Raw genomic sequence first — 26,377 nt, forward strand, 5'->3', positions numbered from 1 at the left:
TTCTGCTGGTGCAGTCACTGTGTACATACATTACATTACTGATCCTGAGTTACATCCTGTATTATACCCCAGAGCTGCACTCCCTATTCTGCTGGTCCAGTCACTGTGTACATACATTACATATCCTGAGTTACATCCTGTATTATACTCCAGAGCGGCACTCACTATTCTGCTGGTGCAGTCACTGTGTACATACATTACTGATCCTGAGTTACCTCCCGTATTATACTCCAGAGCTGCACTCACTATTCTGCTGGTGCAGTCACTGTGTACATACATTACTAATCCTGAGTTACATCCTGTATTGTACTCCAGAGCTGCACTCACTATTCTGCTAGTGCAGTCACTGTGTACATACATTACTGATCCTGAGTTACATCCTGTATTGTACTCCAGAGCTACACTCACTATTCTGCTGGTGCAGTCACTGTGTACAAACATTACAGTACTGATCCTGAGTTACATCCTGTATTGCACTCCAGAGCTGCACTCACTATTCTGCTAGTGCAGTCACTGTGTACAAACATTACATTACTGATCCTGAGTTACATCCTGTATTGTACCCCAGAGCTGCACTCACTATTCTGCTGGTGCAGTCACTGTGTACATGCATTACATTACTGATCCTGAGTTACATCCTGTATTATACCCAGAGCTGCACTCACTATTCTGCTAGTGCAGTCACTGTGTACATACATTACAATACTGATCCTGAGTTACATCCTGTATTATACTCCAGAGCTGCATTCACTATTCTGCTGGTGCAGTCACTATGTGGATACATTACATTACTGATCCTGAGTTGCATCCTGTATTATACGCCAGAGCTGCACTCACTATTCTGCTGGAGCAGTCACTGTATACATACATTACTAATCCTGAGTTACATCCTGTATTATACCCCAGAGCTGCACTCACTATTCTGCTGGTCCAGTCACTGTGTACATCCATTACATTACTGATCCTGAGTTACATCCTGTATTATACTCCAGAGCTGCACTCACTATTCTGCTGGTGCAGTCACTGTGTACATCCATTACATTACTGATCCTGAGTTACATCCTGTATTATACTCCAGAGCTGCACTCACTATTCTGCTGGTGCAGTCACTGTGTACATACATTACATTACTGATCCTGAGTTACATCCTGTATTATACCCCAGAGCTGCACTCACTATTCTGCTGGTGCAGTCACTGTGTACATACATTACATTACTGATCCTGAGTTACATCCTGTATTATACCCCAGAGCTGCACTCACTATTCTGCTGGGGCAGTCACTGTGTACATACATTACAATACTGATCCTGAGTTACATCCTGTATTATACTCCAGAGCTGCACTCACTATTCTGCTGGTGCAGTCACTGTGTACATACATTACTGATCCTGAGTTACATCCTGTATTATACTCCAGAGCTGCACTCACTATTCTGCTGGTGCAGTCACTGTGTGCATATATTATATTTCTGATCCTGAGTTACATCCTGTATTATACCCCAGAGCTGCACTCACTATTCTGCTGGTGCAGTCACTGTGTACATATATTACATTACTGATCCAGAGTTACATCCTGTATTATACCCCAGAGCTGCACTCACTATTCTGCTGGTGCAGTCACTGTGTACATACATTACATATCCTGAGTTACATCCTGTATTATACTCCAGAGCGGCACTCACTATTCTGCTGGTGCAGTCACTGTGTTTATACATTACTGATCCTGAGTTACATCCTGTATTATACCCCAGAGCTGCACTCACTATTCTGCTGGTGCAGTCACTGTGTTTATACATTACTGATCCTGAGTTACATCCTGTATTATACCCCAGAGCTGCACTCACTATTCTGCTGGTGCAGTCACTGTGTACATACATTACATTACTGATCCTGAGTTACATCCTGTATTATACCCCAGAGCTGCACTCCCTATTCTGCTGGTCCAGTCACTGTGTGCATACATTACATATCCTGAGTTACATCCTGTATTATACTCCAGAGCGGCACTCACTATTCTGCTGGTGCAGTCACTGTGTACATACATTACTGATCCTGAGTTACATCCTGTATTATACTCCAGAGCTGCACTCACTATTCTGCTGGTGCAGTCACTGTGTGCATATATTATATTTCTGATCCTGAGTTACATCCTGTATTATACCCCAGATCTGCACTCACTATTCTGCTGGTGCAGTCACTGTGTACATATATTACATTACTGATCCAGAGTTACATCCTGTATTATACCCCAGAGCTGCACTCACTATTCTGCTGGTGCAGTCACTGTGTACATACATTACATATCCTGAGTTACATCCTGTATTATACTCCAGAGCGGCACTCACTATTCTGCTGGTGCAGTCACTGTGTTTATACATTACTGATCCTGAGTTACATCCTGTATTATACCCCAGAGCTGCACTCACTATTCTGCTGGTGCAGTCACTGTGTACATACATTACATTACTGATCCTGAGTTACATCCTGTATTATACCCCAGAGCTGCACTCCCTATTCTGCTGGTCCAGTCACTGTGTGCATACATTACATATCCTGAGTTACATCCTGTATTATACTCCAGAGCGGCACTCACTATTCTGCTGGTGCAGTCACTGTGTACATACATTACATTACTGATCCTGAGTTACATCCTGTATTATACTCTAGAGCTGCACTCACTATTCTGCTGGTGCAGTCACTGTGTACATACATTACATTACTGATCCTGAGTTACATTCTGAATTATACTCCAGAGCTGCACTCACTATTCTGCTGGTGCAGTCACTGTGTACATATATTACATTACTGATCCAGAGTTACATCCTGTATTATACCCCAGAGCTGCACTCACTATTCTGCTGGTGCAGTCACTGTGTACATACATTACATATCCTGAGTTACATCCTGTATTATACTCCAGAGCGGCACTCACTATTCTGCTGGTGCAGTCACTGTGTTTATACATTACTGATCCTGAGTTACATCCTGTATTATACCCCAGAGCTGCACTCACTATTCTGCTGGTGCAGTCACTGTGTACATACATTACATTACTGATCCTGAGTTACATCCTGTATTATACCCCAGAGCTGCACTCCCTATTCTGCTGGTCCAGTCACTGTGTGCATACATTACATATCCTGAGTTACATCCTGTATTATACTCCAGAGCGGCACTCACTATTCTGCTGGTGCAGTCACTGTGTACATACATTACTGATCCTGAGTTACATCCTGTATTATACTCCAGAGCTGCACTCACTATTCTGCTGGTGCAGTCACTGTGTGCATATATTATATTTCTGATCCTGAGTTACATCCTGTATTATACCCCAGATCTGCACTCACTATTCTGCTGGTGCAGTCACTGTGTACATATATTACATTACTGATCCAGAGTTACATCCTGTATTATACCCCAGAGCTGCACTCACTATTCTGCTGGTGCAGTCACTGTGTACATACATTACATATCCTGAGTTACATCCTGTATTATACTCCAGAGCGGCACTCACTATTCTGCTGGTGCAGTCACTGTGTTTATACATTACTGATCCTGAGTTACATCCTGTATTATACCCCAGAGCTGCACTCACTATTCTGCTGGTGCAGTCACTGTGTACATACATTACATTACTGATCCTGAGTTACATCCTGTATTATACCCCAGAGCTGCACTCCCTATTCTGCTGGTCCAGTCACTGTGTGCATACATTACATATCCTGAGTTACATCCTGTATTATACTCCAGAGCGGCACTCACTATTCTGCTGGTGCAGTCACTGTGTACATACATTACTGATCCTGAGTTACATCCTGTATTATACCCCAGAGCTGCACTCACTATTCTGCTGGTGCAGTCACTGTGTACATACATTACATTACTGATCCTGAGTTACATCCTGTATTATACCCCAGAGCTGCACTCCCTATTCTGCTGGTCCAGTCACTGTGTACATACATTACATATCCTGAGTTACATCCTGTATTATACTCCAGAGCGGCACTCACTATTCTGCTGGTGCAGTCACTGTGTACATACATTACTGATCCTGAGTTACATCCTGTATTATACTCCAGAGCTGCACTCACTATTCTGCTGGTGCAGTCACTGTGTACATACATTACATTACTGATCCTGAGTTACATCCTGTATTATACCCCAGAGCTGCACTCCCTATTCTGCTGGTCCAGTCACTGTGTGGATACATTACATTACTGATCCTGAGTTGCATCCTGTATTATACCCCAGAGCTGCACTCACTATTCTGCTGGTGCAGTCACTATGTGGATACATTACATTACTGATCCTGAGTTGCATCCTGTATTATACTCCAGAGCTGCACTCACTATTCTGCTGGAGCAGTCACTGTATACATACATTACTGATCCTGAGTTACATCCTGTATTATACCCCAGAGCTGCACTCACTATTCTGCTGGTCCAGTCACTGTGTACATCCATTACATTACTGATCCTGAGTTACATCCTGTATTATACTCCAGAGCTGCACTCACTATTCTGCTGGTGCAGTCACTGTGTACATCCATTACATTACTGATCCTGAGTTACATCCTGTATTATACTCCAGAGCTGCACTCACTATTCTGCTGGTGCAGTCACTGTGTACATACATTACTGATCCTGAGTTACATCCTGTATTATACCCCAGAGCTGCACTCCCTATTCTGCTGGTACAGTCACTGTGTACATACATTACATTACTGATCCTGAGTTACATCCTGTATTATACCCCAGAGCTGCACTCACTATTCTGCTGGGGCAGTCACTGTGTACATACATTACAATACTGATCCTGAGTTACATCCTGTATTATACTCCAGAGCTGCACTCACTATTCTGCTGGTGCAGTCACTGTGTACATACATTACTGATCCTGAGTTACATCCTGTATTATACTCCAGAGCTGCACTCACTATTCTGCTGGTGCAGTCACTGTGTGCATATATTACATTTCTGATCCTGAGTTACATCCTGTATTATACCCCAGAGCTGCACTCACTATTCTGCTGGTGCAGTCACTGTGTACATATATTACATTACTGATCCAGAGTTACATCCTGTATTATACCCCAGAGCTGCACTCACTATTCTGCTGGTGCAGTCACTGTGTACATACATTACATATCCTGAGTTACATCCTGTATTATACTCCAGAGCGGCACTCACTATTCTGCTGGTGCAGTCACTGTGTTCATACATTACTGATCCTGAGTTACATCCTGTATTATACCCCAGAGCTGCACTCACTATTCTGCTGGTGCAGTCACTGTGTACATACATTACTGATCCTGAGTTACATCCTGTATTATACTCCAGAGCTGCACTCCCTATTCTGCTGGTCCAGTCACTGTGTACATACATTACATATCCTGAGTTACATCCTGTATTATACCCCAGAGCTGCACTCACTATTCTGCTGGTGCAGTCACTGTGTACATACATTACTGATCCTGAGTTACATCCTGTATTATACCCCAGAGCTGCTCTCCCTATTCTGCTGGTCCAGTCACTGTGTACATACATTACATATCCTGAGTTACATCCTGTATTATACTCCAGAGCTGCACTCACTATTCTGCTGGTGCAGTCACTGTGTACATACATTACTGATCCTGAGTTACATCCTGTATTATACCCCAGAGCTGCACTCCCTATTCTGCTGGTCCAGTCACTGTGTACATACATTACATATCCTGAGTTACATCCTGTATTATACTCCAGAGCTGCACTCACTATTCCGCTGGTGCAGTCACTGTGTACATACATTACTGATCCTGAGTTACATCCTGTATTATACCCCAGAGCTGCACTCCCTATTCTGCTGGTCCAGTCACTGTGTACATACATTACATATCCTGAGTTACATCCTGTATTATACTCCAGAGCGGCACTCACTATTCTGCTGGTGCAGTCACTGTGTACATACAGGATGTAACTCAGGATCAGTAATGTATGTACACAGTGACTGGACCAGCAGAATAGTGAGTGCCGCTCAGGAGTATAATACAGGATGTAACTCAGGATCAGTAATGTATGTACACAGTGACTGCACCAGCAGAATAGTGAGTGCCGCTCTGGAGTATAATACAGGATGTAACTCAGGATATGTAATGTATGTACACAGTGACTGGACCAGCAGAATAGTGAGTGCAGCTCTGGGGTATAATACAGGATGTAACTCAGGATCAGTAATGTATTATACCCCAGAGCTGCACTCACTATTCTGCTGGTGCAGTCACTGTGTACATACATTACTGATCCTGAGTTACATCCTGTATTATACCCCAGAGCTGCACTCCCTATTCTGCTGGTCCAGTCACTGTGTACATACATTACATATCCTGAGTTACATCCTGTATTATACTCCAGAGCGGCACTCACTATTCTGCTGGTGCAGTCACTGTGTACATACATTACTGATCCTGAGTTACATCCTGTATTATACTCCAGAGCTGCACTCACTATTCTGCTGGTGCAGTCACTGTGTGCATACATTACATTACTGATCCTGAGTTACGTCCTGTATTATACTCCAGAGCTGCACTCACTATTCTGCTGATGCAGTCACTGTGTACATACATTACATTACTGATCCTGAGTTACATCCTGTATTATACTCCAGAGCTGCTCTCACTATTCTGCTGGTGCAGTCACTGTGTACATACATTACATTACTGATCCTGAGTTACATCCTGTATTATACCCCAGAGCTGCACTCACTATTCTGCTGGTGCAGTCACTGTGTACATACATTACATTACTGATCCTGAGTTACATCCTGTATTATACTCCAGAGCTGCTCTCACTATTCTGCTGGTGCAGTCACTGTGTACATACATTACATTACTGATCCTGAGTTACATCCTGTATTATACCCCAGAGCTGCACTCACTATTCTGCTGGTGCAGTCACTGTGTACATACATTACTGATCCTGAGTTACATCCTGTATTATACCCCAGAGCTGCACTCACTAGTCTGCTGGTGCAGTCACTGTGTACATACATTACTGATCCTGAGTTACATCCTGTATTATATCCCAGAGCTGCACTCACTAGTCTGCTGGTGCAGTCACTGTGTACATACATTACATTACTGATCCTGAGTTACATCCTGTATTATATCCCAGAGCTGCACTCACTAGTCTGCTGGTGCAGTCACTGTGTACATACATTACATTACTGATCCTGAGTTACATCCTGTATTATACTCCAGAGCTGCACTCACTATTCTGCTGGTGCAGTCACTGTGTACATACATTACTGATCCTGAGTTACATCCTGTATTATACTCCAGAGCTGCACTCACTATTCTGCTGGTGCAGTCACTGTGTACATACATTACATTACTGATCCTGAGTTACATCCTGTATTATTCCCCAGAGCTGCACTCACTATTCTGCTGGTGCAGTCACTGTGTACATACATTACTGATCCTGAGTTACATCCTGTATTATACTCCAGAGCTGCACTCACTATTCTGCTGGTACAGTCACTGTGTACATACATTACATTGCTGATCCTGAGTTACCGCCTGTATTATTATCTTGATTTATTCTTTCTCCCCACGTTCAGTGCAATGCTGATCATAGCCTGCCACCTAGTGGTGAAATGCTGAAAGAGCAATTTCAAAAATATGATCCTTCTTTAAAAAAAGCTTTTTGTAATTACAACATATTTATTATATATGTAGAGTCGCAGCGATGTCTCCAGGAAGAGGATGTGGAGCTCTGGATGAGGGGTCTTGTCTAAAAACGCTTCATTTCTCCTTCAGGGGTCTCTATATCTGCACCCTCGTGTCACAGCGGCTCTCTCTCTTCCCTTTCTTTGTCCTCATAGTGCACGGATTTGGGTTTCTTCGGGAAGATTTTGGTTTTTTCCAGTACCCTCGGTGTCCTTCAGCTACAGCCGGGATGAAGAGCTCTGTAAAACGTGGTTCATTGTTAAAGAGGCCGCACCATTAAAAAGGAAGAAAAGATTTGCTGATTGGAGAGCCATTACCGAAATGAGGGCGGAAGTGGAAGTCAGACACCAAAATGATCACATGTCACCCCAAACCTGATCCCTTCCAGCTCCCCATTTGTTGTGGAGCTGACAGTAATCTATTGCTCGCTGTTATCAGCCATGTCAGACTTGAGGAGAGACTGGAAGTTTACAGTGAATGTAGATACTGTGGAAAGAGGGAAACCCACATGTTGGGCTTAGATACACAGAAAGCTTTACAACTCATTCTACTGGAAGAATTACACACAGGCTTAGATACATCGACTCAGCAGACTGCATCGTAGAAGGCAGGCTTAGATACACCAGCAATAAACTGTATCACAGGATAGGATTAGATACACGGCTCAGCAGACAGTATCACTCAGAACAGGAATAGATACACGGCTCAGCAGACAGTACCACACATGATGGGATTAGATACACGGCTCAACAGTCATTATCACAGAGAATAGGATTAGATACACGGCTCAGCAGTCAGTATCACAGGACAGGATTAGATACACTGCTCAGCAGACAGTATCACACAGGATAGGATTAGATACACAGATCAGCAGTTCGTATCACACAGGATAGGATTAGATACACGGCTCAGCAGACAGTATCACACAGGAGAGGATTAGATACACTGCTCAGCAGTCAGTATCACACAGGAGAGGATTAGATACACTGCTCAGCAGTCAGTATCACACAGGACAGGATTAGATACACTGCTCAGCAGACAGTATCACACAGGATAGGATTAGATACACTGCTCAGCAGACAGTATCACACAGGATAGGATTAGATACACAGCTCAGCAGACAGTATCACACAGGAGAGGATTAGATACACTGCTCAGCAGTTAGTATCACACAGGATAGGATTAGATACACAGATCAGCAGTCAGTATCACACAGGACAGGATTAGATACACAGCTCAGCAGTCAGTATCACACAGGACAGGATTAGATACACTGCTCAGCAGACAGTATCACACAGGATAGGATTAGATACACTGCTCAGCAGACAGTATCACACAGGATAGGATTAGATACACAGCTCAGCAGACAGTATCACACAGGAGAGGATTAGATACACTGCTCAGCAGTTAGTATCACACAGGATAGGATTAGATACACAGATCAGCAGTCAGTATCACACAGGATAGGATTAGATACACAGCTCAGCAGTCAGTATCACACAGGACAGGATTAGATACACTGCTCAGCAGTCAGTATCACACAGGATAGGATTAGATACACAGATCAGCAGTCAGTATCACACAGGATAGGATTAGATACACGGCTGAGCAGACAGTATCACACAGGATAGGATTAGATACACGGCTCAGCAGTCAGTATCACACAGGATAGGGATAGATACACGGCTCAGCAGATAGTATCACACAGGATACACTTAGATACTCCATGAGTCACTGATGTGTGATTTATTGCAGAAGGTACTTTACAATGTTATTACACAGCATCGTCTAAAACAGACCACGACTGAATTAACCCTTATTATGCTGGAAAGCAGATCATTACATATAGCAGCAACCTGGACTCAAGTTGATGCCAGGGGTCTCCCAATCAAACTCGATCAGCAGTGATCGCTGACAATCCTCCGTGCAGCCTCTCAGTGCCACAGTGACCACTGCTGGTGGAATGTGGTATTACATGTGCCCAATAACATAAATGAGCGACCAGGTAATAGATGCAGAGAGAGCGATACTCTATTTCTTTCAACGCTTTAGTGAGAGACCCCCATTATGAAGTCTACACCCCCTACTACAGCGTTCGTCCAGTGGTTTTAGCTATGAAACAAACAATCTCTTCGAGAACAGGTGGCAAACGGATTCCTTCAGTCCAGTGAATCCAGAATGAAAAGTAATAGCCAACCAGTCTTGATTTACAATCTCCTTCCGTTTTCGGTCTGCAGCCCCTATGCAGACCTCTATGTTGCCACACTAACAGACTACAAACAGACCCTGTTGTCGCTGGTAACCGCAATCGGGCGGCAGTGACAGGTGACTGCAGGATCAGACTACACGGGATTTGTTTATAGTCTGTAACCATGGAGACATTAGTCTGCACAGGATCTGAAGGCACAAAATCGTAGGAGGTTTTTAAGGCTTTTTAGCAAAGAAGCTTCTTTTTAGATAACGCCAATTGTTGCAAAAGTCTGCACACCCTCAATATTTGCTTATGTAGTGATGCGCTTCCCTCCTTGGTGCAGTCTGGTACATTAATAGAGATAAATATATATATATATTCTGTCTTTATCACGTTATATACACAAGTGATTATTGCAACAAATGGAACACATTCTGCATTTCTGAAGAGCGCACGTTCCATAAAAACGGGCAACAAAAGTGCAACGTGGGCCGGTAGTGATTATCCAGGCTTGGAGGTGGGGGTCCAATTCATAGCACCCTCCCCTTGGGACATCTGTATATTCTAGGAAAGAAGCAAATCATACATGGAAGCCGCTGCTGGTGAGAACGAGGAATCAAAAACTAGGAACGGCAAAGTTGTCGGATCCAGCTCTGCAGGAATTGCGACCACCATTATTATCAATGGCTGCAATCCTATGTTGTGTGACTTTAAGACGTCTTATAGCCCGGGCCGTGTGAGTCAGACCAGTGAATGACACATGCCGCCACTGCACCATCATTACCCTCATACGCCCTTATAACGATGCCAAGTGGAAGAAACAGCACGCACTAAATCACCCATGTAAAGGGGTTGTCCATTTTAGTAAACCTACAAATCGAGTACCCTATTAGGAAAATCTGTGTTTATTATGGTGGAGAGCCGAACGTCTGTTGATCTGTTGGACCCGACATTTCCACATATTACACGGACAGTCAACTGATATCACTGGGAATCCTGTAATACTTTTTTTTCCCCTGCGGGGGAGCTGTGGTGAAATTAGACTTGTTAGATTCTCGCATTACTGGTGTGGTTATCATTATATACCCTTCTAAGAACAGGGATATCCAAAGTGGACCAAGACCTTAAAGGGGTTGTCCGGAGAAAACCAGTTATTACTTATCGCAGAATAGGTGATTGTTTAGAGATCAATGGGAGTCTAATTGGCAGAATGGGGAATTTTGTATCTCTGAAGCGGCACTAGCGGCAGTGCGCAAGTCTGAGTGCCCCTCCGATAATTCTCTATGGAGCTGCTGGAAAAAATTGAGTGGAGCCCCATAGGGAATGAATGGAGCGTGGTTGGAGTATGTTCTGATGACTGGTGCGGGTTACAGCAGCAGTAACCCCCACTGATCAATAATCACAAGCTCACTACTGCTCCATTCACACAAGGCATTCTAGGACCCCCCAAGTCGATTGGTTAAGTTTCCAGCACTCGGACCCCAAATGATTATATATACACATTTCTCTCCTATATGGAGGATAGGTGATAATATTGTAGGACAACCCCTTTAAGGTAGAATGTACTTTATAGAAGCAGCCTGGAGTGACCCCCTCCGTGACCCCTCTTTCTTACAGGAGAATCTTTTGGGGGGCCATTACACGTACTAGTCTGACCGCGGCCATGAAACCGGACTCAATTCAGGCGATTCTAAGAACCTGGGACTTCTAAATGTCTGACACAGCAATCCCATATCATGACCTAAATAAATAAAACGCCTTGACAAATTTTTTTTAGACTGTTCTCACGGGGGGGGGGGGCAACGCAAAACACAGTAAAACCCCTGCAGATTGAATCCAGCGCCTTTTGTGATGCCAGTGTGAACAGGGTCATATTCTTCGCTGGCTTTTGGAGATCTATAAGTCAGTTGCTCTCGCTGCCCGGACCCTGCACGCTCACACAACATCCTTTTTGCACTTTCACTTGTACTCGGAAAGTTCATTTTTTTTGGAGAAAGCAAAATTATGGGAGATGGTCGGACAGGACAAAGTGAAGTAATTGGGTGTCAGACCTGTGATAATCAAACAAAACAAAACAAAAAAAAAGCGATCTGGAAGATTGAGCTGCCGAGAGGGATTCAGTCTTTTGGCACCTTAAAATTGTCTTTCTCTTTGCGGATGGCGGCCATTGCAGAGACGGGGTTGTCTGCCCCTGCGTGCTGCTGCACTGACTTCTCCCTGTGAGGGGGGGGACAGAAAATCCAATCAGGAGACCAGTGTATAGTAAAAAAAAAAAAAAAAAAATTTGGACTAGCTCCAAATCCTCTGCAAATAGACAAAAACTGGAATCGTAAAACTCATGCTTCCTGCATCCACCACTAGAGGGAGCTTATGGAGTTAGATGTCTGCAAATTATGCAGTGAGCTCCCTCTAGTGGTGACCGCAGGTAGGCAGAATTCTATCATATCTATGCCAGTGCAGAGGGTTTGGAGTTTTGAAACACAGCGTTTTAGTTCTGCTGCAATATCCATTTTCGCTTACCTGACCCTCATGAAAGGGTTAAATGTGAACTCTTCAGACAGAGTGGAGGGGATGGTGGGTTCTCCATTATTGTAAGTCTCCTGAAAGGTAAAATAACCCAGGTTCTTATAGAGAGGAGTAGTCATCCTGACAACTATTCTGACAACCTGCTGCTACATATGACAGATCATTTCCAGAATGTGTAGCACAGGGCGTAACCATCACTGAGCTCATACTCGCCCTCTCTATATATTTTTTTTCAGGGTTGTCAGGTTATGAGCCTGTAGTAACCAGTCTGTCTTAAGTTTACCTTTAGGCAGGGTGGGAGCAATGAGGGAGACTCGGTACCTACCATCCCTTACATTACTACTTCCTACCATGTATGTCTAAGGGCTGGAAGCCCAATTAACATCTCATGGTCACACATGAGGTCCCAGCAGGTTTAGACATTTGAGGATTATTGTGTTGAGGTCACTATGTGACCACATTAGGGTTCTGCCTTCCTTAAAAGTTTCTGTCCACTGCATGTTGTCAATGAAGTGTAATCCAATCATAGAATCAGAGACATAGAAACAAATTAAATAAAGCAGGGGTGGGTCACTCTACAACCAGCGGGGGAAGGTCTTGGTAGCTCTACAGCCAGCTAGGGGAGTCTTGGTCCCTCTACAGCCAGCTAGGGGAGTCTTGGTCCCTCTACAGCCAGCAAGGGGAGTCTTGGTCCCTCTACAGCCAGCAAGGGGAGTCTTGGTCCCTCTACAGCCAGCAAGGGGAGTCTTGGTCCCTCTACAGCCAGCAAGGGGAGTCTTGGTCCCTCTACAGCCAGCAAGGGGAGTCTTGGTCCCTCTACAGCCAGCAAGGGGAGTCTTGGTCCCTCTACAGCCAGCAAGGGGAGTCTTGGTCCCTCTACAGATAGCAAGGGGAGTCTTGGTCCCTCTACAGCCAGCAAGGGGAGTCTTGGTCCCTCTACAGCCAGCAAGGGGAGTCTTGGTCCCTCTACAGCCAGCAAGGGGAGTCTTGGTCCCTCTACAGCCAGCAAGGGGAGTCTTGGTCCCTCTACAGCCAGCAAGGGGAGTCTTGGTCCCTCTACAGCCAGCAAGGGGAGTCTTGGTCCCTCTACAGCCAGCAAGGGGAGTCTTGGTCCCTCTACAGCCAGCAAGGGGAGTCTTGGTCCCTCTACAGCCAGCAAGGGGAGTCTTGGTCCCTCTACAGCCAGCAAGGGGAGTCTTGGTCCCTCTACAGCCAGCAAGGGGAGTCTTGGTCCCTCTACAGCCAGCAAGGGGAGTCTTGGTCCCTCTACAGATAGCAAGGGGAGTCTTGGTCCCTCTACAGATAGAGTGACGTGTGTTCCCCTTTGCTATCTGTAGAGGGACCAAGACTCCCCTTGCTGGCTGTAGAGGGACCAAGACTCCCCTTGCTGGCTGTAGAGGGACCAAGACTCCCCTTGCTGGCTGTAGAGGGACCAAGACTCCCCTTGCTGGCTGTAGAGGGACCAAGACTCCCCTTGCTGGCTGTAGAGGGACCAAGACTCCCCTTGCTGGCTGTAGGGCGACCAAGACCCCCCCCTTGCTGGCTGTAGAGCGACCAAGACCCCCCCCCCCATGCTGGCCATAGAGTGACGTGTGTTCCCCTTTGCTATGGCCAGCATGGGGGGGGGGTCTTGGTCGCTCTACAGCCAGCAAGGGGGGGGTCTTGGTCGCCCTACAGCTAGTGGGAGCGGGACTTGGTTGCTCTAAAGCCAGCGGGGGGCTGGTCTTGGTCACTCTACAGCCAACAAGGGGAATACTCGTCGCTCTACAGCCAGTGCGGGCGGGTCTTGGTCGCTCTACAGCCAACAAGGGGAATACTGGTCGCTACACAGCCAGCACGGGCGGGTCTTGGTCGCTACACAGCCAGCGCAGGCGGGTCTTGGTCGCTACACAGCCAGCGGGGGCTGGTCTTGGTCACTCTACAGCCAACAAGGGGAAGACTCGTCGCTCTACAGCCAGTGCGGGCGGGTCTTGGTCGCTCTACAGCCAACAAGGGGAATACTGGTCGCTACACAGCCAGCGCGGGCGGGTCTTGGTCGCTACACAGCCAGCGCGGGCGGGTCTTGGTCGCTACACAGGAAGCAAGGGTGGTTTTGTCTACAAGAAGGTGGGGCTGGCCTTTGTCACTTTATAAGAAGTTGGAGAGGGTCTTTTCTCTCTGCTCCTACTCTCCTCTGTCAAATAGGCATAACAGGAAGGTGGGCTTTCAGTTAAGGACAGGCAAGTTATTGGATAGTGGCAGAAGTAACGCATGCTGGGAAGTGAAAGGACATTCCAGCTCCTATAGTGCTGGCAGAATTTTGCTGAAGAGGAACCACCCACTTAAAAAGGAGTGGATGGCAACTTACAGGGTGATAATTGGGACAGTTCCTGGACATACTAGCTGGTTTATGCACCCAAAGCAGTTTTATCTTGTTGTGTGGGAATAAGAAGATTATATAGGTTTTACGTGAAAGAACGGACGCATGCTAAGTTTACTACAAATAAGGAGGCCATAACACTCCAGTGGTCAGTAAGGGCTAGAAATCTCCGTCCTCCTTACTTTGGCCCAGGCGAGCTTCTGCTTGATGCACTCATTGTTGGGCTCCACGTGACGCGCAAACTTCAGGTTGTTGATTGTATATTCGTGTCCACAGTAGACTCTCTAGAAAAGGGGGAGATAATATATCCATCATGGAAGAAAGTTCTACCAGTTCTAGAAAAATAACATCAAATGAGTCATTACGGTTTCTGGAGGAAGACGCCCCAATATTTCGATCAGCGCCTGGTACATCTCCTCTGCCGTCCCTTCAAAGAATTTCCCACAACCAGCCACAAAGAGAGTGTCTCCTAGGAGAAGAGTGATGGGGAAGTGAAAATTAGAGAAGTCAGAGATATGGACACAGGACCTATGGACGGTATATTAAGCGCAGGCCCACCGAGCCCCTCTTCCTAAATGCCCACCTGTAAATACAGCAGGAGGCTCGGAGCTGTTAGGCTTCGTCACGTAGTAGCAGATATGCCCAGAAGTGTGACACGGGGTGTAAAGACACTTTACGTGAAGAGACCCCACCTGATGACATACAAGAAGGAATAATTACATAGAGCAGAGGACGGAGCAGAGTATACAGACAAGAGTGCACGGGGCAGAGTATGGAGAACTTGGTCAAGAACGACCTCACCTGAAACGTCGAGAGATGGGACACCGTCTGGGTCAACGCTCCAACCCTGCTGTCTCCTCCGTAGACTTTTAACCCAGAAACCATTTTGACAAGTTTCTCATTTCCTCCGGCATGGTCCCTGTGGACATACAATATATGACAAATGTGTGTTAAGATCTTCTAGAATTATTACTGTATATTAGATGAACTCTGTATTTCCACCCTGCTCCATACAGTGAATCTAAAAAGTCTACACGCCCCTGTTAAAAAGGCAGGTTTTTATCATGTGTGTATATATATATATATATATATATATATACATACATATATATATAAAAAAAAAAAAAATCATACTAAGAAGAATCATTTCAAAACTTTTTTCCACCTTTAAATGTCTCCAAAAATCTGAAGAAATCCGGTGAGAAAAGAACTGAAATCATTTTGAGGGGGAAAATAAAATGCAAACACCCTCTTATAATTGTGGAAGTGGCAGTGCTCAGAAATGGCCAATCACATTTACACTCATGTTAGATAGTAGTCAGTGATCGGCCGCCATCATTTACAGTAACTGTGATTAAACCAATAGAAAGTTTAGCTCATCTAGGATTTAGTTGCATTTTTCATCAAACTCCCTGGTATGTCAACAGCTGACAACACAGCAAAGGGATTTCATTTTTGAAAGTTTTCAAATCAGGAGATGGGCACAACAAATGTCCAACGCATCAGATCTACCATGGATCACTGTGAAGACATCATCAAAAAGTGGCTGAAATTTGGCATAACAGTGACATTACCAAGAACTAAATGGCTAAAAAGACAAGAAAAAGAGGAGACTGCCAAGAGCCCTACAACAACATTAAAGGAGCTGCAGGAATTTGTGGCAAGTTCTGGTTGTGTACTGCATGAGACAACAATCTCTCATGTTCTTCATATGTCGGCCGGTGGTGTATGCACCCCTTAAAGATACAGCCCTGTGCTGAGGTAATCAGACCAGTACACTGAGCAACACTCTACCAGTGATGGTGCGTAGTGAGGACCGATGTGAGGTTCACGCCGTGTTTCTTCACTGCGTCAACGACCTATAAAAGGAACAAAGAAATCTTAATTAGATTTGCATGTCTTTGACTTACAAAAACAACCATAGCCATGGTGCGCAAGCAAAGAGGCCAAAATCGCTTTGATTTGCAGGATGGATTTTAATATTGATTATAATGATTCTGTCTCCACTTATCAGACACTTCTCCTCCTTCCCTTGCCTCCTGAACTCATCATTCAGTTTGAAAAAAAGCTCAAATCAATCTTGGTCAAGACAAGACAGACTGACAGCTCACTGAGGAGTCAGATTACACCTGCCTATTGACATCTTTGGTGGTGTGAGGAGAGGAACGAACAAAGGGACACACAGACCTGTGCTGCTCCTTTTTAGTAAGTGTTCTCTCACTCCAAAAGCTGGATTTACAGGTGCACTGCTCAGTACTGCTGTATAATGTCCGAAGAAGGAGAAGTTAGCTACTTCCTTCTTTACTGATCACTGCAGTATATACAGCATCTGAGGGTGACGGCTCTGGTCTGTCTATGGGTAAACCCCACTCCTTACCTTTTGTGGCTGCACAGGGTCCACAATGGCAGCCTCCTTGGTCTCCTCGTCAATCAGGAGGTACATATAGTTGTCCGTGAGGGCTGGAAGGAGCTCAATCTTCATGATTTTCTGATCAACCAGTTTGGTTTTTCGGAAATCAGACTCCTGTGCCTTGTTGATGCTGCTGGTTCCCAACCGAGCAAAGCCTGGATGGTGAGGAGAAGAAGAGAAGGACCTGTGATTATAATCCTAATTCAGCAGAAACAGAGACTTAATGGAATAATCCAGCGCGCCCACGTGTGAGCCCTCCGCACAGATGGGGCAGTGACCAGTGGATTTCATCCATGATGTCAGCACATTTTTCCTTTTCTCTGCTTTGGCTGATGGAACGAGTTTACATCGGGGTCAGTGATGATGTCCACCATAGACAGGTGTATATCCAGGTGTTCAAGGGTCTGTACACATATTACTAGCCAAAATTAGAAAACCTTTTTGTGTCGTAGTAATAAGTCAAAGGTTTTGATCTGAGAGGGGCCAGGTGCTGAGACCCCAATAGTCACTGAAATGCTCAGCTGACTGCTTTCCCCCTTGTTATTGTCGGCCCTGGTAGCTCTCACAGAGCTGCTTTTTCGGTCATCCGGACACACAGCGGCTCCTCCTTATAATGAGGATCATAATGAAGCAGGAAGTAGCTTACTTCTCCCACTTAAAGGGGGTTGTCCCGTTAAAACAAGTTATCACCTATCCATGGAACAAGTGATAACTTAGTTATTGGTGGGCATCCAACCAGTGGGACACGCTGCGATAGGCAGATCGGGGAATTTTTATTCCACCCGTTACAAATTGGAGCGGTTGTACAGTGCACATAGGTTGCCAATAAGAAATATACGCTGGGTCGCTGGTACCAGATCACGTCTGAATGGCCAATAGAGCAGAGACCTCGAGAGGAGCTGTGTGTGACAGGGTGACATACATGGAGACAAAGCAAGATGGGCACATATATGGAAAATAGGAAAATTGGCAGATACATAACAGGAAAATGGGCACATATATGGGAAATAGAAAAATGGGCACATATATGGGAAATAAGAAAATGGACACATATATGGGAAATAAGAAAATGGACACATGGTGACAGAGGAAAATGAGCACACACATGTGACAAAGGAAAATGAGCCCATATATGGTGACACATATTGGAAATAGGAAAATGGGCACATATATGAGAAATAGGAAGATGAAGATGAGCACGTATATGGCAACACAGGAAAATGGGAACAAATATAGCAATATAGAAAATGGGCACATACAGTCATATGTAAAAGTTTGGGCACCCCTGTTAATGTTAACCTTTTTTCTTTATAACAATTTTGGTTTTTGCAACAGCTATTTCAGTTTCATATATCTAATAACTGATGGACTCAGTTATATTTCTGGATTCAAATGAGGTTTATTCTACTAACAGAAAATGTGCAATCTGCATTTAAACAAAATTTGACCGGTGCAAAAGTATGGGCACCCTTATCATTTTCTTGATTTGAACACTCCTAACTACTTTTTACTGACTTCCTGAAGCACTAAATTGGTTTTGTAACCTCATTGAGCTTTGAACTTCATAGCCAGGTGTATCAAATCATGAGAAAAGGTATTTAAGGTGGCCACTTGCAAGTAGTTCTCCTATTAGATTCTCCTATGAAGAGTGGCATCATGGGCTCCTCAAAACAACTCAAATGATCTGAAAACAAAGATTATTCAACATAGCTTTTCAGGGGAAGGATACAAAAAGTTGTCTCAGAGATTTAACCTGTCAGTTTCCACTGTGAGGAACATAGTAAGGAAATGGAAGAACACAGGTACAGTTCTTGTTAAGCCCAGAAGTGGCAGGCCAAGAAAAATATCAGAAAGGCAGAGAAGAAGAATGGTGAGAACAGTCAAGGACAATCCACAGACCACCTCCAAAGACCTGCAGCATCATCTTGCTGCAGATGGTGTCACTGTGCATCGGTCAACAATACAGCGCACTTTGCACAAGGAGAAGCTGTATGGGAGAGTGATGCGAAAGAAGCTGTTTCTGCAAGCACGCCACAAACAGAGTCGCCTGAGGTATGCAAAAGCACATTTGGACAAGCCAGTTACATTTTGGAAGAAGGTCCTGTGGACTGATGAAACAAAGATTGAGTTGTTTGGTCATACAAAAAGGCGTTATGCATGCGCTGTATTGTTGACCGATGCACAGTGACACCATCTGCAGCAAGATGAGGCTGCAGGTCTTTGGAGGTGGTCTGTGGATTGTCCTTGACTGTTCTCACCATTCTTCTTCTCTGCCTTTCTGATATTTTTCTTGGCCTGCCACTTCTGGGCTTAACAAGAACTGTACCTGTGTTCTTCCATTTCCTTACTATGTTCCTCACAGTGGAAACTGACAGGTTAAATCTCTGAGAAAACTTTTTGTATCCTTCCCCTGAAAAGCTATGTTGAATAATCTTTGTTTTCAGATCATTTGAGAGTTGTTTTGAGGAGCCCATGATGAAACTCTTCATAGGAGAATCAAATAGGAGAACTACTTGCAAGTGGCCACTTTAAATACCTTTTCTCATGATTTGATACACCTGGCTATGAAGTTCAAAGCTCAATGAGGTTACAAAACCAATTTAGTGCTTCAGGAAGTCCGTAAAAAATAGTTGGGAGTGTTCAAATCAAGAAAATGATAAGGGTGCCCATACTTTTGCACTGGTCAAATTTTGTTTAAATGCAGATTGCACATTTTCTGTTAGTAGAATAAACCTCATTTGAATCCAGAAATATAACTGAGTCCATCAGTTATTAGATATGAGACTGAAATAGCTGTTGCAAAAACCAAAATTGTTATAAAGAAAAAAGGTTAACATTAATAGGGGTGCCCAAACTTTTACATATGACTGTATATAGGAACACAGGAAAATGGATAATTTTCCTATCATAGTAAGGGACGATGTATCAGCTGGATCCCTGACTGTTTAGGTGGCTAGACAGGATTCAATTGTAACGAAACCTCAGCTACGAGAAGTTTTAGGTTATGGCAGATTTTTTAGCCTTGGAATGTAAATAATTTTCTTCTTTCCCAAAACTATTGACAAACTGAAAAACCGAGTTGTAAAACTAGAACGTTTATAGGGTGACGGCGCCGGCTCAAAGGTTGCGTGGCTGTTTGTAGAAGAAAATGCCATGTCATGATGACAGCTCGGCTTCACTGGATTCTGTGCCCAAACACACACAAACATGCACAGATGTAGCAGTGCCGAGTTTGCTGTTTACTATGGAGATGTGCTATGGCAATCTTTTAATCTGGCATTTGAAACCAGTATTTGATAGTCCGGCACTTTTACCAGCACAGAAATATTATCCCAGCAGGAAATTCACAATGTAAAAGGAACCAACATGAGATAACATAAACCAGCACATTTTTCTTACACTTGCATTACAGCAGGAAATTCACAATGTAAAAGGAACCAACATGAGATAACATAAACCAGCACATTTTTCTTACACTTGCATTATTTCTGTTGTTTTTCGAACGTTTTCTACCATTAAATTTTTATTTTTTATTTTTACATATTTTTTCGACGGCTGCCCGGTAATCTGGCACCTATCAGGTCCCGCAGTAAATGAATGCTATGATATTACTACACTGCTCCTATTTTACATAGGACTGCAGGTAAGACTGTTTCTTTAGTGGCAAAGATGAGGAGTCTGTTTTCCGCTCTCAGCGAGTCCATCTTGGCTAATCCTTACTCACTTTTCAAAAAGTTGGTGAACCTGGCTGAGACCTTTTATAAACTCCATAAGTAGCAAACTTTTCATGCAACTTTCAACAAGTTTCACAAAAATTCTGCAATAGTTCAAACATTTTTAGTTCAGAGTTCGGGCGAAATCAGTTTGATGAATGTGCCGCACACGGTGCTCGTGGTGATGTCAGCAGCCGCAGGTCCCCGCGTGTCATATCAGCAGCGACACACATTCACAGAAGTGCAGCCTCCAAAGCTGGGAACCAATGGACGTGGGAAATGCGCACTTGCAAGGCAACATAGAAAAATAGGCACAAATATGGTGATAAAAGAGGGAAAATTATGAAAAAGAGATAATGGGCACATACAGGGCAACACCAGAAAATGGGCACATACAGGGCAACAAGTGAAAATGGGCACATATAGGAAGACACTGAAAAAATGGCATACATAGGGAGACACGGAAATATGGGAACATATATTGCTAAACAGAAAAATGGGCACATATAGGGCAACATGGATATAAGGGCACATATATAGCGACACAGGAAAATGGACACATATAGGGCACTGCAGGGCTCGTTGTTCAATACAGCTTCCATTCATTAGCTGCTCGGCTTCTGGCATATCTGTTACTGCCTATGCAGAGTGCTGTAGCCAATGATAACCTTGTCTCTGGTGCTGCACTCTGCATAGGTTGCGCCCTCACTGCTCAGCTCTAAGTGGTTCTTGCAGATTGCGGGCAGGTGGGACTTTTGTTTCCCAGCAGCACTCCTTTGATTTGAGAATGGAGCAGGCATCACTTCCTGAGCCACACTGGATCCGCGTGAGGGGGGAGGGGTGAGGGGTGAGGGGGGAGGGGTGAGGGGGGAGGGGGGAGGGGGGGGCAGAAAGGGGAGTTTTCCACCGATTTTAAGCGCATACAGGCCCGAATTTATGTTTTCTACTTTTAAAGGGGAAATTAACTTGTCAGCTATGTAGGACGGAGCCTGTGACCCCGTCGCACTGCCCGGAGGTCTTGGGTAGGACGGAGCCTGTGACCCCGTCGCACTGCCCGGAGGTCTTGGGTAGGACGGAGCCTGTGACCCCGTCGCACTGCCCGGAGGTCTTGGGTAGGACGGAGCCTGTGACCCCGTCGCACTGCCCGGAGGTCTTGGGTAGGACGGAGCCTGTGACCCCGTCGCACTGCCCGGAGGTCTTGGGTAGGACGGAGCCTGTGACCCCGTCGCACTGCCCGGAGGTCTTGGGTAGGACGGAGCCTGTGACCCCGTCGCACTGCCCGGAGGTCTTGGGTAGGACGGAGCCTGTGACCCCGTCGCACTGCCCGGAGGTCTTGGGTAGGACGGAGCCTGTGACCCCGTCGCACTGCCCGGAGGTCTTGGGTAGGACGGAGCCTGTGACCCCGTCGCACTGCCCGGAGGTCTTGGGTAGGACGGAGCCTGTGACCCCGTCGCACTGCCCGGAGGTCTTGGGTAGGACGGAGCCTGTGACCCCGTCGCTCTGCTCGGAGGTCTTGGGTAGGACGGAGCCTGTGATCCCGTCGCACTGCCCGGAGGTCTTGGGTAGGACGGAGCCTGTGACCCCGTCGCACTGCCCGGAGGTCTTGGGTAGGACGGAGCCTGTGACCCCGTCGCACTGCCCGGAGGTCTTGGGTAGGACGGAGCCTGTGACCCCGTCGCACTGCCCGGAGGTCTTGGGTAGGACGGAGCCTGTGATCCCGTCGCACTGCCCGGAGGTCTTGGGTAGGACGGAGCCTGTGACCCCGTCGCACTGCCCGGAGGTCTTGGGTAGGACGGAGCCTGTGATCCCGTCGCACTGCCCGGAGGTCTTGGGTAGGACGGAGCCTGTGACCCCGTCGCACTGCCCGGAGGTCTTGGATACACCCATACAGGGACCATTATGTACCGCAGGCGCGCAGCAGAGCGGCAGTAATATGGCCGACTATCCCGACCTCCTTTTCGGCCACTTTATACCCCCTTTATTCGTTATGGTCATGTGACAACTATCTAAAGTTATCAACCTCTCACTATGTGCAATACCACTGCTTGCTGTCAGTGAGTAGACACATCCCCCCAGGCACAGGACAGGACCACAACTCACACCACAATTCTCTCCATAGATTCTAAGCACAGGCTGGGCGTGCTGCCCTCTCTGTGCCCACATACCCACTCTGCAGCCAGCCGCAGCTCCCAGGAAGGACAGTGCGCACCACAGCCTCCTCCTGCACCCAAACACCATCCTGCTGAGGGGGCTGGCTGGCCGCACAGCTCACCCACTGCAGGGCAGGGCCGCGCACCATTACCTGCTGACAGCCAGCCAATCAGCGCTCAGCACGGCGCGACGCCAACCAGCCGACGCCGCCAACCAACGTGTGACGCAAGCACGTCCAAAACAGAGCAGCCAATCGTGAACGGATACTGACAAATCACTGACCAATTGAAAAACAGTAGTCAAGGATGAGCCGGCAGCCATTGATGTTGATGGAAAATGCCCTCAAAAGTAGTAGCGTTATTTTCTGTACATAAGAGGCGCCATTATAACGCTGGACTGGCACGTGAGCGAGGGCCACATCACAACAACGAATACTTGTTATAGTGGGAAAAGGGGGAACTGCCCTTAGTAAAGATGACGGATGGTTCGTTACGGGTTGGGCACAACGAACCAATAAAAGTCGAGGGGGTCGATCCTGTGGGAACCAATCAGCGTTCTCTTTGCCTTTTCAGCTGTCAAAGTGGCAGTATACCTGTGTGTTACCCAGGATAGAGCGACCAAAGTCCAGAGGCCACGTCTGGGAAAGGCAAAGGGGGAGGAGAGACCCGCGGGCACCACCATATTTGCACTCTGACCAGTATTTTGGGCGTCCTATTATTGGGCAGTGGTGGGAAGGGTCGTTGGTGATGTCACATGATTGGTTGTAGATGCTATAGAATGTTTATGGGGTGTCAATGAGCTTCCTCTAGTGGACCTATTGGGAATTACACTTTACGTAGACCAGGCACAACTGCAAAGCATTCTGGGACTTAGTCTGTGGCTGCTATTTTATTTTTTTACCCCCCTTCACTCAATTAAATGTCAGCTACCAGACTGCTGGAAGGAGTGGTCTGTGTGGTATATGGTTAGAATATAACAACCGAACTTCTGTAAGTTTTGCGAAACTACAACTCCCAGCATTCTCTGGTACAGGCGCTTTAAGAATATGAAAACGGTTTATGAGTAATTTTCTTCTAGGCTGAGCTATAAGCCGTTGAAGTTACAGGCCCAGAGCCTGAGGCTGCACTACTGAGACATGCTGAGTATTTCAGTAGTGTGGCAGGGAGGAGGGATAAGCAGCGCCCTCTGCTGACACCAGATCCACAACCACCCTCCTTATGGCTGGACTGATAGACGAGAGGTATGGTGCTGCCACTAATGGGTGCACTGCATGATGGAGTGATCGCCCCGACTCCTGGAGGAGGTGGCAAATCTCCCGGATGCCAAAATGCAACCCACCCTCTGCTCCTGAGCACCGAAAACAGCGGAGCACAGAAATGAGTGGCTAAATCTGTATAAAGAAGGGTCTGTGCTCTGTCTGTATATAGAGGGCTTGGTCTGGGGTCTGTCTGCATGCAGGGGCTCTAGTCTGGGGTCTGTCTGCATGCAGGGGCTCTAGTCTGGGGTCTGTCTGCATGCAGGGGCTCTAGTCTGGGGTCTGTCTGCATGCAGGGGCTCTAGTCTGGGGTCTGTCTGCATGCCGGGGCTCTAGTCTGGGGTCTGTCTGCATGCAGGGGTTCTAGTCTGGGGTCTGTCTGCATGCAGGGGCTCTAGTCTGGGGTCTGTCTGCATGCAGGGGCTCTAGTCTGGGGTCTGTCTGCATGCAGGGGTTCTAGTCTGGGTTCTGTCTGCATGCAGGGGTTCTGCTTTTGGGTTCTGTCTGCATGCAGGGGTGCTGGTTTTGTGTTCTGTCTGCATGCAGGGGTTCTAGTCTGGGGTCTGTTTGCATGCAGGGGTTCTAGTCTGGAGTCTGTCTGCATGCAGGGGTTCTAGCATGGGGTCTGTCTGCATGCAGGGGTTCTAGCATGGGGTCTGTCTGCATGCAGGGGTTCTAGTCTGGGGTCTGTCTGCATGCAGGGGTTCTAGTCTGGGGTCTGTCTGCATGCAGGGGTTCTAGTCTGGGGTCTGTCTGCATGCAGGGGTTCTAGTCTGGGGTCTGTCTGCATGCAGGGGTTCTAGTCTGGGGTCTGTCTGCATGCAGGGGTTCTGGTTTGGGGTTCTGTCTGCATGCAGGGGCTCTAGTCTGGGGTCTGTCTGCATGCCGGGGATCTAGTCTGGGGTCTGTCTGCATGCAGGGGTTCTAGTCTGGGGTCTGTCTGCATGCAGGGGTTCTGGTTTGGGGTTCTGTCTGCATGCAGGGGCTCTAGTCTGGGGTCTGTCTGCATGCAGGGGTTCTAGTCTGGGGTCTGTCTGCATGCAGGGGTTCTGCTTTTGGGTTCTGTCTGCATGCAGGGGTGCTGGTTTTGTGTTCTGTCTGCATGCAGGGGTTCTAGTCTGGGGTCTGTTTGCATGCAGGGGTTCTAGTCTGGAGTCTGTCTGCATGCAGGGGTTCTAGCATGGGGTCTGTCTGCATGCAGGGGTTCTAGCATGGGGTCTGTCTGCATGCAGGGGTTCTAGTCTGGGGTCTGTCTGCATGCAGGGGTTCTAGTCTGGGGTCTGTCTGCATGCAGGGGTTCTAGTCTGGGGTCTGTCTGCATGCAGGGGTTCTGGTTTGGGGTTCTGTCTGCATGCCGGGGCTCTAGTCTGGGGTCTGTCTGCATGCCGGGGCTCTAGTCTGGGGTCTGTCTGCATGCCGGGGCTCTAGTCTGGGGTCTGCATGCCGGGGCTCTAGTCTGGGGTCTGTCTGCATGCCGGGGCTCTAGTCTGGGGTCTGTCTGCATGCCGGGGCTCTAGTCTGGGGTCTGTCTGCATGCAGGGGTTCTAGTCTGGGGTCTGTCTGCATGCAGGGGTTCTGCTTTTGGGTTCTGTCTGCATGCAGGGGTGCTGGTTTTGTGTTCTGTCTGCATGCAGGGGTTCTAGTCTGGGGTCTGTTTGCATGCAGGGGTTCTAGTCTGGAGTCTGTCTGCATGCAGGGGCTCTAGTATGGGGTCTGTCTGCATGCAGGGGCTCTAGTATGGGGTCTGTCTGCATGCAGGGGCTCTAGTATGGGGTCTGTCTGCATGTAGGGATTCTAGTCTGGGGTCTGTCTGCATGCAGGGGTTCTAGTCTGGGGTCTGTCTGCATGCAGGGGTTCTAGTCTGGGGTCTGTCTGCATGCAGGGGTTCTAGTCTGGAGTCTGTCTGCATGCAGGGGCTCTAGTCTGGGGTCTGTCTGCATGCCGGGGCTCTAGTCTGGAGTCTGTCTGCATGCAGGGGTTCTAGTCTGGGGTCTGTCTGCATGCAGGGGCTCTAGTCTGGGGTCTGTCTGCATGCAGGGGTTCTAGTCTGGGGTCTGTCTGCATGTA

The 26,377-nt window shown here is 46.7% G+C and overlaps 1 protein-coding gene across 2 annotated transcripts; it reads right to left on the reverse strand.

Moving 5' to 3' along the window:
* Positions 1 to 7,679: 7,679 nt before the first annotated feature.
* On the reverse strand, positions 7,680 to 23,307 carry HAGH (hydroxyacylglutathione hydrolase). Of its 2 annotated transcripts, none has more exons than XM_073558426.1 (10): positions 23,207 to 23,307; positions 17,159 to 17,346; positions 16,576 to 16,640; positions 15,583 to 15,700; positions 15,365 to 15,473; positions 15,147 to 15,250; positions 14,964 to 15,065; positions 12,417 to 12,496; positions 12,029 to 12,113; positions 7,680 to 7,944 (listed from the first exon to the last, which is right to left on the reverse strand). In XM_073558426.1, exons 2-10 carry the CDS (start codon positions 17,261 to 17,263, stop codon positions 7,924 to 7,926), a joined length of 789 nt encoding a protein of 262 aa, XP_073414527.1. In that variant the 5' UTR covers positions 17,264 to 17,346; positions 23,207 to 23,307; the 3' UTR covers positions 7,680 to 7,923. The 2 variants fall into 2 exon arrangements, with proteins under 2 accessions (XP_073414527.1, XP_073414526.1); XM_073558425.1 differs by having other exon boundaries at positions 23,070 to 23,207.
* Between the last annotated feature and the right edge of the window lie 3,070 nt (positions 23,308 to 26,377).

The sequence above is a fragment of the Dendrobates tinctorius genome, unplaced genomic scaffold, assembly GCF_039654945.1.
Source record: "Dendrobates tinctorius isolate UK_male_01 unplaced genomic scaffold, ASM3965494v1 ptg000257l, whole genome shotgun sequence".
Lineage (NCBI taxonomy): Eukaryota > Metazoa > Chordata > Amphibia > Anura > Dendrobatidae > Dendrobates > Dendrobates tinctorius.

Coding starts and splice junctions, on each gene's coding strand:
- HAGH (XM_073558425.1), bottom strand. CDS start 23,142: ATGGTGTTTGGGTGCAGGAGGAGGCTGTGGTGCGCACTGTCCTTCCTG. Junction 15,066..15,146: donor GGCGTCTTCCTCCAGAAACC/GTAATGACTCAT, acceptor CCCCTTTTCTAG/AGAGTCTACTGTGGACACGA. Junction 7,945..12,028: donor AAGAGAAAGACAATTTTAAG/GTGCCAAAAGAC, acceptor CACGTTTTACAG/AGCTCTTCATCCCGGCTGTA.